The 15910-nt window shown below is 30.7% G+C and overlaps 1 protein-coding gene across 1 annotated transcript; it reads left to right on the top strand.

Annotated features, from left to right (window-relative positions):
• The first annotated feature begins 2813 nt into the window (after positions 1-2813).
• Positions 2814-5892, top strand: LOC131068908 (transcription factor MYB41-like). The gene is made up of 5 exons (XM_058004193.1): positions 2814-2946; positions 3121-3250; positions 3338-3581; positions 3663-3925; positions 5655-5892. Exons 1-5 carry the CDS (start codon positions 2814-2816, stop codon positions 5890-5892), a joined length of 1008 nt encoding a protein of 335 aa, XP_057860176.1.
• The last annotated feature ends 10018 nt before the right edge of the window (positions 5893-15910 follow it).

Raw genomic sequence — 15910 nt, forward strand, 5'->3', positions numbered from 1 at the left:
AAACATGATTGATCTAACTCTGATACCACTTGTCAGTGGGAAGAGGCAAAATGAAACACAGAAAATGATTACAAATTTCTGCACATAATTTCTAATTCAATTGCTTGCATAAAACTGTTTTACATCTGCCTCATTTATAGAGAAGTTTAGAAAATTTCAAAATAAACCAACTTACAAAAATTTATAGAAAATAGTATATGATGACTGAAAGAAGGAAATAACTAAAAATTAAACTAACTATATACGGTGGTAGAAATTTCCTAAACATCACAACATTAAAATAAAATATATAAATTTCCTAAGCTGGTAGAAATTACCAGAACATCTAGAACATACTTAAAAAAAAAACGTAGGAAAGACCTAAAAAAGTCCAGTTTTGAAGTATTTGACTCTTTGATAGGTGAAAGACGAGTGAATTCTAAAGCATTGGAAGCTTTCACTCACCCCATTCAACATCAACTAAGAAACAAAGGAGTAAACAAAGAGAACTAAAGCCAATTGACACCCAATTCATTTGATAATGATGTGAAGCTTTTATGTCAAGGGAAAAAGAAGTTGATTGGAAATGGTCTGCAACGTTCTAATCACAAAAATAAAAGCCTTGCTCCAAAATTAGAGAAAGAGTCCTTGAAATAGTGATAGAGGGAAACGAAAAGCTATTGTTATCTTTTAAAACAAAGATGACCGCAATGAAAAAGAAAGGAGGCTACATCTGTCATAGGAGATCGTTGTAAGTTTTATCAAGATCATTGTAAATGAAGTCACAATCCTTGGAGTCTATAGTTGTTGTCTAAAATATCATTCGGGTTTGATCCATCACAGGCCATGGAAGTATTCATGCGAATCTAGGAAAGTGTCAGCTGATTGAAGAAGTAAAGAGATCACAACTGAGGTCAAAAGGTCGTCAAATAAATCTTGAAATCGTTCATCCTAAATCAGTATAAATTTTAAGGAGTCGTGATAAGACGTCCTCCCATTTTGTAGCCACCTCAAAGGTAGATTGTGGCATAGAAGACGAAAAGATATTATTGATTGGATAGAAAGATAAGTAGACATTAAAGAAGATTTCCATCCTGGTTGTATTCCACTTTTAGTCATCAATGCTAAAATAGAAGAATTCAAGGTTTTCAAGTTAACTCTCTTCTAATTCCATTTTTTTTATTGGGAAAGGTAATATAGGCAATTTATGAATCCCATGTGTTGGTCTAATGACTTTCCAAATTGTACCAGTTCACTAACGTCAACATCCTAAGAAATTCTCACATCTAGATGAGACCTACTCAGAAAATAATATGAACAATTTCCTTAAAACATTGTAAAAATAGGTAAATCCTTCTTGCCACTACATGTCAAGGGAAGTAATTGATTTAATTGAGGATGATTAGGCTTCTTTTTTTCTTTTTTCCTCCTAAAATATTGCTATCATTTGTTGGTCAAGCCCATAGTAGTGACATCATCATTTTGGTAACATTTTTAGCACTCAATTAAACAATCATTATAAACAATCAGTTGAATCAATTCATTCAATTCAAAAGATGAGGTGTTTGAGAAAAGAAAAAAAGAAAAAAAGACCTAAACACTATATGTACATCTATATTTCTACAAAATCTAGTAAACAATTTTGTAGTGGAGGATTGGTTGTGAGGCCTATTTGACTCACTTTTTTTTTATTTTGTTGTTTCTTGAGATCAGGACCCTTTCCTGCTAATTTTTTTAAAAACATTCATTTTAAAAATATTTTTAACATTTTTATTAATACATAATCTTTGTGATTGTCCAAAATATAAAACTTCTTTACAAAATTTTACTTTTCAAACCTTCTAAACATAAATAATAATTCAAATGAAAACTAAAAACAAAAGATAAAACATTAAATATTCGTTTCAATAGATTTTCTTTATAATATAATTTTTTAATTTGAAATTGACTGAAATTATTTTTCATTTGATTGTGCCTAAGTCCTGTTGAAAGAAATGGTCCTGTTTCTCATCTCCGTTCACATCATCGATATCTGTAAATCGAAAGGCAAATTCAAAGAGTGCTTACTGCTGATGCGCACTGTTTTTCTTGGATTCTTACCTCACCTTTCATAGCTCATGAATAAACCTCACACAACATCACGAACAATTCAATGAAAACTTGACCATTGAACATAAGATGTTTAAATAAAATAAAATAAACATCAACTAATAATGTATATAATCGAAAACTTGACCATTGAACATAAGATGTTTAAATAAAATAAAATAAACATAAACTAATAATGTATATAATCTTTCCAACATCTACGCCACAATTATCGTGGGTTGTTAAGTTTCTAATTATTGTTTCTTCCAAGTTCGTTCTGCGTATTGATGGAGCATTGGCCAGGTCTCCATGAAGAGTAAGCAGAACGTGTAAATCAAAAGTCAAATGCCTACCGAACCACCGATCAAGATAGAATAAAAGAAACACAGTGGATAGAGATGAATCAAATGATAAATGGAACTATATAACTGGATAACATTTCTCATCATTTACATGTTGATAAAGCACAGCTCTGTAACATTTCTCCTCAGCAGGCCAGCATATTCCTTGGGCAGTATTGTGTTTAAGGTATGCCAATATGCTCTAAAAAATTACATCTTCTTGTGACTAATGATCAGTGAGTACTCTCATATATTGAAAAAAATAAATGAATTTTAGCCAAGTTTATGGTTTGGTGAGGGATGCTTTGAGAAACCCTAGAGTGCATATGGCCTATATCTTAGAGTGAAACTCAAACTACAAATAGATTGAATATTTTTAGTGGTTGTGTTATTGTAATAGAAGATATGGTGAGAGGTCCATGTTGCATTGGAAAGGAAGTAAAGAAGGGTCCATGGAGCGAAGAAGAGGATCAGAAACTCATCGACTACATAAATAAGAACGGCCATGGTAATTGGCAGAAGCTACCAAAGCAAGCAGGTACTTTTGCCCTCATTCATATTACTAAGTTGCAGATGGGTATTAGTTCAATTTTAGTTTGGATAATTAGTTCAATATTTGAAGCCTAATTATTTCGTTGAGTTCACATGCTTGTTATATGTTGGATGATATGTATTTACATAAAATTGAGAAACTTTGGGTACAATGGTTCAGGTTTATTGAGATGTGGAAAGAGTTGCAGACTTCGTTGGGCCAACTATTTGCGACCTGATATAAAGCGGGGAAGTTTCTCTTCTGAAGAAGACCAAATAATACAGTTCCACCATGCAAGGCTCGGAAACAAGTAATTTCAGAAACAAACTTCAATTTTTTTCATATGTTTAGTATTGTGAATAACTAATTTTTTTGACATGTAGATAAAATGTTTTAGGTGGTCCGAAATTGCAAAGCAATTGCCAGGGCGAACCGACAATGACATTAAGAACCACTGGAACACCCATCTGAAGAAAGGGCTCAAAGACACCACTGGAACATTTGCAGCTCCATTATCTTCATACTTTTCCCTGCTCGAGATTGAAGCAAGAATAGGCAGAAATTTGATGAACCTTTATGCCAGTGGAAGTATTCACTTGGATCTTAACCTACCAAGTTCTGCATATCAATCTATTGGGATGGTACCAAGTTCTATTGCATCTAATTCTATGGTACTGAACTCATTTAATTCTCAATGTTTGGATAAGCATTTTATGGGACAGGATGAATTCTTCCCATGCTCAACCAACATCAGCACTGAAACGCTTGATCGGAATAGCAATTTTAGCTTTCTGCCAACAGAAGGTAATTCTGAGGGTTCTTTCTTTCCTTGGGTATCAAGTACATACAATCGACCTGGCCAATCACAATCGCCATCAGTTTCACAAGAGCTCTGCCTCAATTTTACAGAATTTACAGATAGATCAGATGAAATGGTTGAATCTCTACAATTTGGAGATTTCATTAATACAGAAGATGAAGAAGGGTATTGGAAAAATATGCCAAAAATTATAGGATAATAGCTGTAGTGGACTTTGATTATATTATGGCACGCCAGCAATAATTTGGCCTTATTTTATTTTAAATGCATAATGTCCGGTGTTATCGATTCATAACACCTACCTTCGAGGATAGCAATATAAATGTGATTTTTTTTTCTCGAATCTGAATTTGATATGTCAATGGTGAGTTATCTTTTCTTACTTGATCTTAAATATCATTTTTGTAACTGTAATTACTTTTTCAAAATATGTAAGTAGATGATCAAAATTTAGTTTGATTTGATCCTTACAGGATTTGGAAATTAAAATTTCACAGTGACATTTACATACCATTGATGGCTCAATATATTGCTTACAAGAATTTATACAATAATCTTACTATAATAAGAAGATTATGAAAAAAATTACTTAATCAAAATATTCAACAATATTAAACAATCAAACATGAATAGGAATGTCACATCACTACTTCTTCAAAGAGAATATTAAGGATATAAATAGCACCAGGATCAAATTAAGTAATCCAAGATATTATAGAACTAACAGGTCACTAAAGATAGCCATCTATTAGTATTAAAAAAAATTCACTTAAACTCAGTTTTTCACTTCCTAAACCTTAGAAATAATCTAAGATTCAAGTCCTTAAAACCTTAGAAATAATCAACTTGGGATTAAGGGTTGGATTTACTATGAAATAAAGGGCAACTTGAGCCAATGCATGAGAAAAGGAAAGCCGTCTTCTTCTTGTGCCTTTGTAAAGCTAAGTGGTCTAGCCTAAGTTTGATTTAGGCAAATTATAGATGAAATTAAAATTATTATTGGTCTTTAGAAGTAACCATTTCATGTGTATAATAAAGTTTATGATTATTATTGAATTTTAATGCTTATCAAATTTTAATTGATAGTTTAGTGAATTAAGATTTGTATAATTTTTCACTCAATGATATATCTATTATACAACAAAATCAAACATCATGCATATATTTTTTATATTCTAGAATTCTAATGATATGATATTTAGATGTTTAATGACTTGTATAGTTCATTAGGATTTCATTAGGATGTTTCCTTGTAGTTTTTATGAAATGATTTGTATCTTTTGTTTATGGTTTTGGTAGTGATAGAATAAGACACTAAATAATATTTTATCTATTTAATTTGGACTATAGATGAATTTTTAATGTAAGAGAGCATAAAGAAATGTAAGAAAGTATTGACTAGTAAATTAAGAAATTATTAGAAATTGTGACTAGCTTTTTCAAGAAACATTATAGGCTAGTTGTATATTAGTCTAAAGGAAGAAAGCTTACCTAGATAAATGGTATTTGATTAAATATTTTATAATAATTTATATGCAATAAATAGATAACAAATAATATCATGCAAAAACTCTTTCTAGAGGCCTCCTCATACATTTTAAAATTTATTATTTATACCAATTAAGAATACATATCATCCAATATAAAAAACTGTAAATGATGCAATTTACTACAATTTTATACAATCAGTTGATCAATGCTAATGGATGTAGACAAAAATATTTTATTTTTTTTGTTATTAAACAATTGATTAGGACCAAATTCATCATTAAAATAACCAATTTTTAATGAAATATTATTTATGCTTTGGACATAACCAAATGAAAAATTAAATATTATTTATACTTTGGACATAACCAAATGAAAACCTTTATAATTCGGTGAGCGGGAGCAGGAGCTGTGCTCGTGCTAGAGTTTGGACCTTTGCTATGGATGGGGAGGATTTAGATGACGATAAGGATGACCCTTCTCGCTTTGGCACCTTGGCTGGTAGCACCATCATCCTGCTTCTAGCAGATGTGGATCTGGCCACCTTGCTTTGGTCTAGATCTATTTCTTTGGACGTTCCACATCCCTGGCTCCTTGCTAGGGTTGGTGTTTGGGTTGGTCCTCTTGAGTGTATGGTGGTTTAGAGCCCTTGTTTCCTTTCTTTGGCGACCTTTTCTCCTTGTGGTGCCTAATGGGATGGGGCTTATCTTGTGCATTTTGTGCCCTTTGTGGGTCCTCTGTTTCGCCTCTCTATCGCTGTCCTCTCCTGGATATTTACCCCTACTTCTCTTTTTGAGTTGTTCTCCATATGCCTTTAATATTGGTTTTATCTCCTATAGAGATGGAGATATTCTTCATGGTTAGAGTTGGATGTTCCTTTTCTGAGGCGGTTTTGTTGAAAGAGGTTGTTCATATCTTGGGTTGTGGATGGTGTGGCTTCTCCTTCTGATGGACCTTTTTCCCCCTATTGAGGTGGGGATTGTTCCTTTGGAGATGGAGTTTTAAACTTGCGGCGAACCTGTCTCTTATGTGTGTACCCTCAATGTTTCCCTTTTTGGTTTCTTTCTGAGGGTTTTTTCTCTTACTACTCATTCCCATGGTTTTACTCTTGAGGTGTTGTGCCCTCCTATTGAGGTGGAGTGGTTACATAGTGATTGGGTGGTTAAGGGGTTTTTTGGCCAAGTGGCCAGTTATGATGCTGATGGTTTGCACTGGCGAAGGGATGTTGATACTCTATTTTATTTTTGCCGGAGAGCAGAGGATGGTCGGCTTTCTTCTTTTCTTCCTCTTTCCCCTATTGAGGTTGTGGGTGACTCTCCAAAATCTAGATGTCCAGCAAAGCTTCACTCTGCCTTCTTTTGGTCATTGGATTTTGGTTTGTGGCCAGCAGATTGGATCTCTTTGCAGATGATTTCCCTCTTTTCAGCCTCTATGGAGGTGGGTCACTATCCTATTGAGGTGGATGGGTCTTTTGTTGTTAAAGGTGTGATCAGTTTCTTTGGGATTGCTAGTTGTTTCTTAGTGGTTTTGGGAGCCATTTTAAAACCCAAATCAAAGGTTAGGGGAGCCTTTCAAAACCACCTTGCTTATGTCTGGCTGGATGCTGATAGTTTTGAAGGGCCCAGCTTAGATTGTGTTATTTTTTGGTTAAGGGTCAAGATAGCCTTTTTCTGCCTGAATTTTTTGTACATGGGTTGGGGAACCCAAAAAATCCCCTAGGTTTGGTTGAGGGAGTCTATCAATCTCAGCTAAAGGTTTAGGCTGTGTTACCAATAGTTTTGTATTTATTTTCTCTTAGTTTGGCTGGCTTATTTCTACTTGTGGTTGTGTTGGCTTTTGGCTAGGTTATTTCTGCTTGTGGTAGTGTTGGCTTTTGGCTGGCACTAGCTAGATTTGTTGTTGTAGTATGCTGATTTTATTTGCCTATCTTTTTTCCAGAAGTCTCTTTGTAAGTTCCAAATCTTGGAAAAATCTAAGAGTTTCAGGTTCCTTCAAAACCTATTGTATGAGGTTTCAGGTCCCCCTCAAAACCTATTTTCCCTTAATCGAAAACCAAATGAAAACCTTTCCAATGCATCCATAAAATCAAATATTATAAAATCCATGCAAAATTTCTTAATCAATCCACTCATAAATCTTATCATAATTTCATGCTATTTACATACTAAAACATGCATTTTTCCTATATTGATTATGATAAGAAAAATATAAAATACAACAAAGATTTACAAAATGGAAAGGCATTTGAGGAGAGTCTATTCCACTGCAAAGATCTACTTAAAAACTGGGGCTTTCTCTGTCATGCAAGATTTGAAATGAAGCCTATGAGAGAGAGATGATAAAGAGCTAACTCTAGCTATGTCGGCTCACAAATTGGAATTGGGTGATCGCATTTTCAGGGCTATGCATCTTCTTCTTTCTGACACTACTCATGACAATATGTGTATGGACCTCACCAATGAAATTGAAGATGAAGCTCAAGCATCAAATACTATTTTTTGTTCCTTCACAAAAGGATATATTTATTTAAATATTTTCTTTTTTCCAATCCACCTATATTATAACTTTCTCCTATCTTGATTCTCAAGATTCTTTAAAAATCCTTTGAATAGAATCAAATGAGGTTAAATGAACCCTCCTAGTGAATTAAGCTACAAGAATAGGAATACTCATAGAGTAGGTATAGAAAACTTAATCTATCACAATTCTAGTCAGGGTGCAAAATTTGAATGACAAATATACTCTTTCATGAATGCTCTATGGTGAAAATTTTTGGACAATAAATATTTGGATAATATTGACCATCATAGATCTCAAATTTACAAGTGGTCCAAGAAAAAACATGTCTAGAAATTCATTTTCAAATGTTATTTGATAATCATAGATCATGTACCTTGGTTAATCAATGATGGCAAATAGGAAAACTTATAATCAAATTCTTAGATGAGACTAGTGCCTTTGGATGAATTTGAAGAATTAATTGGATGTAAAGAAGTTATAGATCTGATATTTGCAGTGATAAAGTTGTATATTATGTAGAAAAAAAGATGGCAAATAGGGCCTACATTACAACTAGAAAGATTTTAGTTGTGTCCATCTAAGTTATCAATCCATTATAAAGATTAAAAAAGTTTTGAGTGGGCAAAAAATAATGTTTTAAGTGTAAAAGAAAAATTATTATCGTGTGGCTCCAAACCAAGTTCTTACTTCGCTTTAAGCTTGGTTATGAAATCTATACTTAAACAATCAAATTCATCAAGTTGCCTAAAGATGTTTGTTGGAATACTCTAATACTTTTTATATTAAGGTTAGAGCATTTACTTTGATGGTTATTCATAAAAGGATTATTTTGAGAGATCATCTTCATTCCATTGGTATCTCAGGCCCTCCAAGGTGCTCATCATGTAAAAGAAATGAGGAAACTACTAATCATCTATTGTTCAACTATCCCTTTTCATTTGACTATTGGAATTAGTTATGCAAAAAAATTGAATGTGTGAGTACTCATCAGCCATATTGTACTATTTATTTTCTCAAATGGTCGTGCATTTACAACAACATGCTCTAGGTTATTCTACAAAATGTTAGCCCATCTATTCTTATCTCTCATATTTTGAAATAGTGTAATAAGAGAATATTAAAAGATTTAAAATACTTTACATTATAGGTTCTCTTAAAGGTGGCACTTTCCATTTGCAACTTTCTTAGAGTCAAAATTTGAGACAAAGTTGGTTCTTCATGCATGAATTAGGATGGAAAGATAATTAAAAATGTCTCAATTGAAAGTTTCCTATTCAATTTAGTAAAAGAAAAGGAGAAAATTTCAACTAGAAGAGGAGAGTGGGCAAATGGTTAGTCAAAGAGGTGGAATAAACCTTAACTTTGATACGGCCTTTAGAGGCAATATTAAGGTCTTAGGTGTAGGATGCATCATCAAGAATGAATACAAAATCTCCATTTGAGCTTTATCAAAGAAGCTCGAACATGACATAAATAATGAAGTCAAATTAAAACCATTATACGAGTGGCTAAGATTATGTGAGAAAAAATATCAAGGTGATGGGAATAGAAGGTGACTCATCGATATGTATCATGTTAAGAAGAATATTTTGAATTAAAAATTATAGAAATGTGTGGCCCCAATCTAACCTCTCTTACTCTTATGGGAATACTCTAGCACATTTCTATAGAGAATCTAACCATGTTTGAAATTAACTAGGTAACCAAGGTGTTGATCAAATTGATAATTTCAAAGTTTCCTACAATACTACGAAGTGGTCAAGCCTCATAATATTTCAGAGATGAATAGATGTCTCTTTTCAAAATAGGATGATTCCATATAACTTGTAGTGATCTCTGTTAATAGTTTTTTTCTACAATGTCGCTTGTTGTCTTTTTTCTTGGGCTATATTTCAGAATTCTCATCTTATATCAATATAGGCAGTGGTTGTATTTCTCACAAATGGTTTAGAGAATATATCTTGAGTGAGAATGTAACTGTGAAAATATATGTAGATTCAAATTTTGGTTTAATATATATAAAAGTTGCCTCCTTGACATCAATTCCCTATCAAAAATCATGTATTAAATAAAATAGGGGCTTTAAATTTTCATTTTTACTTGAAATAAAATTTAAAAATAATTTAAATATATTTTATTACTTCACTAAAAAATCATAAGTTGTATATAAAATATATAAATTTTAACTATATTTTTTTTCAAAAATCAAGATAAAATAAGAGAAACATAGATAAATGTAGAGTTAACTAGCTAAAATATTTTAAATATAATTATTTTAAAAAAGAAGCTAAGAAATATGAACATTGAGATTATTTAAGATAAATATAAAATAAAATAAAATAAATCTTAACTAAATAAAATAACTTCAAATTATTTTTTCTTGACTTTTAAAATTGATATATATAAGATATCTACACAAATTATAAAACCTATAAAATTATAATAAATTTTTTTATATACCCAACATACCTAATCTCTTGTCAGCAATAAACAACAAATATTTTACCACTTAATTTGATAGCCTTTATACATAGACAATACACACAATTATACTAATTATTATATTTTATACATAAATTACATCCCCATAATGATTGATTATATCAATGAGAGATACATACAATGAAACAAAACAAACCAACGATATTCAAATACTGAAGAGCTATAGTATTCTAAGCTAACATATTTGTCCAGTAGTCGTTACAATCATCCATGGAGCACTCTGAGAATTCTTTAAAACCGAAGAAGGGCTCTTTCGGAACCGAAGCTTCAGACCTGCTGGTGTTCACTTCCTACGTTAGTGAAAAGTGAGTCTGAATTATTTTCTGTCCATAAAAGCCTGTCCATACCACTTTGATTAAACATTTCAGATATAATATTTGTTGGATCATCTTTGATAAAAATCTCGTCTGATCACTGATTATTAAATGGCAGAGGTTTGTGGCATATAATTTAGGAGCTCAGAAGATGTTTCTACAGTCCTTGACAAATTAGGGTTTCCATGCGGAGCAAAGTTGATAAAGTTGATAAAGTGTCTGTCAATTTATTTATTTAATTATTTTATGCTAGTGTCTTCTATTAATTACATAAATATTTTAATTTATTTAATTAATTCACTAAGTTTCTTCTTTCAATTTAAATAAATATTAATTATTTATTTAGTGGTCTTACATCCTCTTCTGAATTAAATACATATTTTATTTATTTAGCATTTCTTCTATTAATTAAATAAATGTTTTATTTATGTAATTAATTCATTTACCTTTTTCATTTTATCTACATGACAACACATCTCTCTAAATTACCTATTCTTTCATGACATCCCTTTATTTCAAAATTAACCTCTTAATCCTATTCACTCTTGTTATTTACCTTTGACCTCTTAATCTCCTCCCTTAATATTTACCTACCATCTAATCCTATTGATTCTCTTCTACCTATGAGATCATGGTCATTCATCTTTTAACCTCTTAGTCTAAACCCTACATTTTTAGGACATTCTCTATAAAAGAGGATTCCTCATCTCATTATGCATCAACACATCTACAAGCAATCATGCCTACATTCTACCAAAACAGTTCTAGCATACGTCAGCACAACCACATCCATTCTTCCCTGAGCTCTTGTGTCAATACAAGATCTTGGAGGATAAGAGAACAATGGAGATGAGCCTTTCTTGAATGAGAAGGTATATTTTAATTACTCGATGTTATTTCCATGCATTTGTAGCTTTCTATTGATTGTTTGTTGAATGATTTTGTAGATCTAGGTTAGTGGTTGGCTTACAAAGAGTTGACAAATATATTCAAAATTTGACATACATGCAAACAAATTATTAAAATCTTGTTAAATCCTCTTAAAAAATTTCCTTTAACATCTAAAATCTTTTTTTTTTCTCAACTAATATAAAATATTTAATGACCATCCGAGTGAGATCCATGTGAGACCATTTATCCTAGAATAGAAAATCACTATAAAATATTTCTTAGGAATATTTTCCAAGGAGAATAAGATTTTCATAGAGTTGTTTATTATTTCTATTGCACAATTAAATTTATTGGTAATATTAATTGAATTCAGCTTCATCTCCAATTTATGTAATTTGTGTAAATATAATGTGGATGTTAATTTTTAAAATTATAAATATAATTAGTAATTTTTCAAAGTCATATTTTATGTATAAAGATTTCCACAAGCATGTTTAAGTGAATTTGATACTTTTCCACTCTAAAATAATGTTACCTTTACAATTAAACTTATTGTTTAGAAAAGTAGGATCACACTCTCTCACCCTCATAAAATATCAAGATAATATTTTAACTAAGAATTTAGTTAGATATTAAATTTAATATAAAAAAAGGTGGCTAAGAAGGCACTAGAAACTTAGGAAAATGAATTGGAAGGAACCAATCCAAATTCTATTACCTTGGCCAACCTATTCTTATCTTGTGTTAAAACGAGAACTCTAGGATAGGGTATTGTTAGTTATCAATTGTTATCGTTTTAAAAAGTTTCTAAAATTTATCTTTAAAATATGGGAGAGTTCAAAAGCACATGATGTTTTAGAATATTATGCATATAATAGTTTTTTTTAAAGATAATTTATAAACTTTTAACTATGTAAAATTGGCTTGTTAGCACAACCTATGTCTAATTAGGAGCTTTAGAGCACACAATGGAAATTCATATATACATTATAAAAATGGAAAAAAAAATATATTTTGTAGTTGCACATTATCTAGCTAATATATATCAAAAGGTTTGATAATACCCACACCACATGATATGTTTGACATAAAGGCTCTAAAATGTGGTTGTATGAAGTGCATATTTTGACAATAAAAAGATGATTGGTGGTATTTTTTTATCAATTTTATTTTCTCTAGCAATGATTTATTGGTATGATTTGTGAGATAGTTTTTATTATAAACTTTTTATTTCCATGTGCTCTCTAATTGAAAGGTTACGATTCTTTATTATTGTTTTTTCTAATATTATTTATATTAATTTTTACTAACAAGAAAAATGAAAAAATCCATTTTCTTAAGACTAAAAAATAAATCAGCCGACTAGGTAGCAGAGTTGGGTTGGGCTGTAGGTTGCTCCCCATTGGTTTCAAGTTTGACTTTGAGACCTAGATTTCATCTAATAGATCTAGGTTTAGGCTGTTTGGTTCACCCCCAGAGAATTATCAAAAAAAACGAAGACTAAAAAATAAATCTTAATTGATAGTTTTATAAAAAAGTCCATATAACTTAAAAATTAAATATATAGTAATAAATCATAATGCTATTTTCTTGAAGGATTTATAGTCTTCCATCATATTTTTGGCATGCAATTCCATGTAGTGAAAATGAAGTTTCATTATCATATCACGTCCTTGTTTCTACCCTCTTAATTCATTGGACTTCATGATTAGTATAAACAATTAAGATGCTTCTTAAAATTAATTTCATATAATGTGTGATTATTGTGTTTTTTAATATTTTAACATTCATAACTAATATTTTTATAATCATCTTCATAATCATCTTAGATTAATAATAAATAATTTAATAGACAATTTGATTATTAAATAATAAAATTAGAAAATTATTCTAAAATTTTTATTTGAATTATATTACTAAAATATAAATTAATATTTTTAAATTTAGTAAAATTATAATTAAATTCATTTAAATATATTAAATTTTTTTGTATTAACAAAATTGCATATAAATATCATTTATTTTAAAGTTGTTTTCCTAGTAATAATATAATATTTAATATTGCTGATTTTTTTCTAATTTTCAGCATAAAATCTGAAGTAACAATAACGAAATGAGTATTTTTATAAAATGATAACTAATCTGCATGCTTTGGAAGCTTGTGCCATTTACCATGGCCATGCTTGTGAATATATTGGACCAGTTTCTCATCCTCTTCTGCACTCCACTGCCCCTTCTTCACTTCTTTGTCATCTCAACAGGGGCCTCGTATAATACTTCTTTCTTTTCTATCATTTTCAGTAATAACAAGCATTAATGCTATCAGATTTCGACAATCTATTTTTCACAATCTATGATTACAATTTTACTTTATGACTTCTAAATTAGATTGTATCTTAAAATACAGATGCAGTGAAACTTTCCCAAAACAAACGCAATTTGTATTAAGAATCTGCTGGGTTACGTGTAATAGTTGTCTCATTTATTATTTTAAAAGTTAAAAGGTATATTTAACCTCCAAAAGGAAAAAAAAAAAGGGCAGACAATATATAGTTTCAAGACTGTTCCCATAGTCTTAACGTTATTGTAATGTCTCTGAAGGAGTATAATGAAACTGAACATACTTAAATATTATTACGACTTTATTTCTGAAGTTTCCGTGAAGGATTGTGAACGGGAAATGAACTGGTTGTAAGTTTATCATAAAAAATTGTCTAGAACTATTTTCCAAATAAAATACTTGATTTAAATTAATGTAAAACAAGAAGTAATCATCAAAATCAGATTTAAATATGGCTTAAATGGAGGTTGAAAAGTCCACACCTTATACTCGAAGAGAAAGTTCTGTACAGTTGGGCTTTATGTGAACCACGTAAATGATAGAATCATGTTATCCAGTTATATACTGAGAAAACAGTCCGATATATTTTTGGATAATATTTCTTTTATTTAGCATTGTATCGTAGCTAGTTAGGTGTGCCTTCTGAGGTAGTTGACCTTTTCCTTAAACAATCTACGACGCCAATAAAATATTGTAAAGAAAATCCTAAACGATTCATGTAAAGAAAATCCTAAGTAATGACAAAACGTCTTTTTATCTGCTGACAAAATCGACCCCCACATAGAAGTAGCACAGGGGTCGTCTCTCCTATGCACAGTATTTCTCAATCAATACAAGTATTAATTTTTGTTAAGATTGATAATTTAAAAGGCTTTTTTTTCAATGATTTATCAATTTAATGTAATTTATTAATATTTAATTTTTTTTTTTTTTTTAATATAAGGTTATTTAAATCTGAAGTGGGTTATTATAAATCTATTCTAGTTTACAATATTTCAACCTGGTGTTTTTTATAGTCATTGATATATTATCTGGATCCATATTCTATGATCTATCATTGGTTTGCTACTATTCTTCCATTCTCCTCTATGGTTTTAAACAATTGTGTTCCTAGATCGTGAAGTATGATATGAAATGTTGATGGTAAAAATGTTGCACAATCAAAATTCAGAAATATTTTCCTATATTAATATAATGAATTATAGAAATTTCATCTTTGTAATCAATGTTTGCTTAAATAGATATTAGGCTACCAATTCATCATCTAGATATAATAATTTTTTTCTTACAATTTATTCAAATTTGTTCATCAAAACCAAAGATTGACTACTCACTAAAGAAGTTCCATAAACTAAATTTGTATGCTAGTAGTCTCTGTAAGATTCTTATAAAACAACATACATATTTTGATATGCAAGTGCATATGTATCAAGTACAAAGAGAGTAGAGGAAATAATTATGTTGAATTAGGAGTAAGACATGCTCAAAGGAATAAATTATAGATGTAGACCCATATAATATCATATTAGACCTTTTGATGAGATCTATAATAGTTCAAATAGTGTTTTTGATAATAAAGCAGCCAAAACAAGGGGGCTGACCCAGAAAATACAGCAAGCCTCAAAAGAGAGCTAAACCAACATACACACAGCTACGAAATAATAGTCAGCCAGTCCCTACCTTAAACATAAAAAACAAAAACCACCTATAGCTATTAGATAACCCAAGATTGAAACCAATCTAGTCCAAATAGCACCTTAAACATCAAATAAACAACATATTGTTCATAGTATAAAAACTGAGGAAAGTAGAAAGAGTCTTAAACTTAACAAGGATCCAACCGATCCAGAAAATAAAACTATAACAAAAAAGAAAATTTTCCACTATTAATCATGTTGTTTAGCTCCCAAGTGTTGTGAGAGCATGAGCCCAATCCAATCTTTTGTCAGGAACTCAAACAGTTCCTTCATGGTGTGGCCTTCCAGCCCGCCTTGATCTGATTTCTCTCAGTGCAACAGGCACATTGAAGTAGCCAAGGAGTGCATGACCTTTATGGCAAATTTCCCAATTTTGTTGACATGGGACTCCAGATAG

Source organism: Cryptomeria japonica, chromosome 7 (assembly GCF_030272615.1).
Source record: "Cryptomeria japonica chromosome 7, Sugi_1.0, whole genome shotgun sequence".
NCBI lineage: Eukaryota > Viridiplantae > Streptophyta > Pinopsida > Cupressales > Cupressaceae > Cryptomeria > Cryptomeria japonica.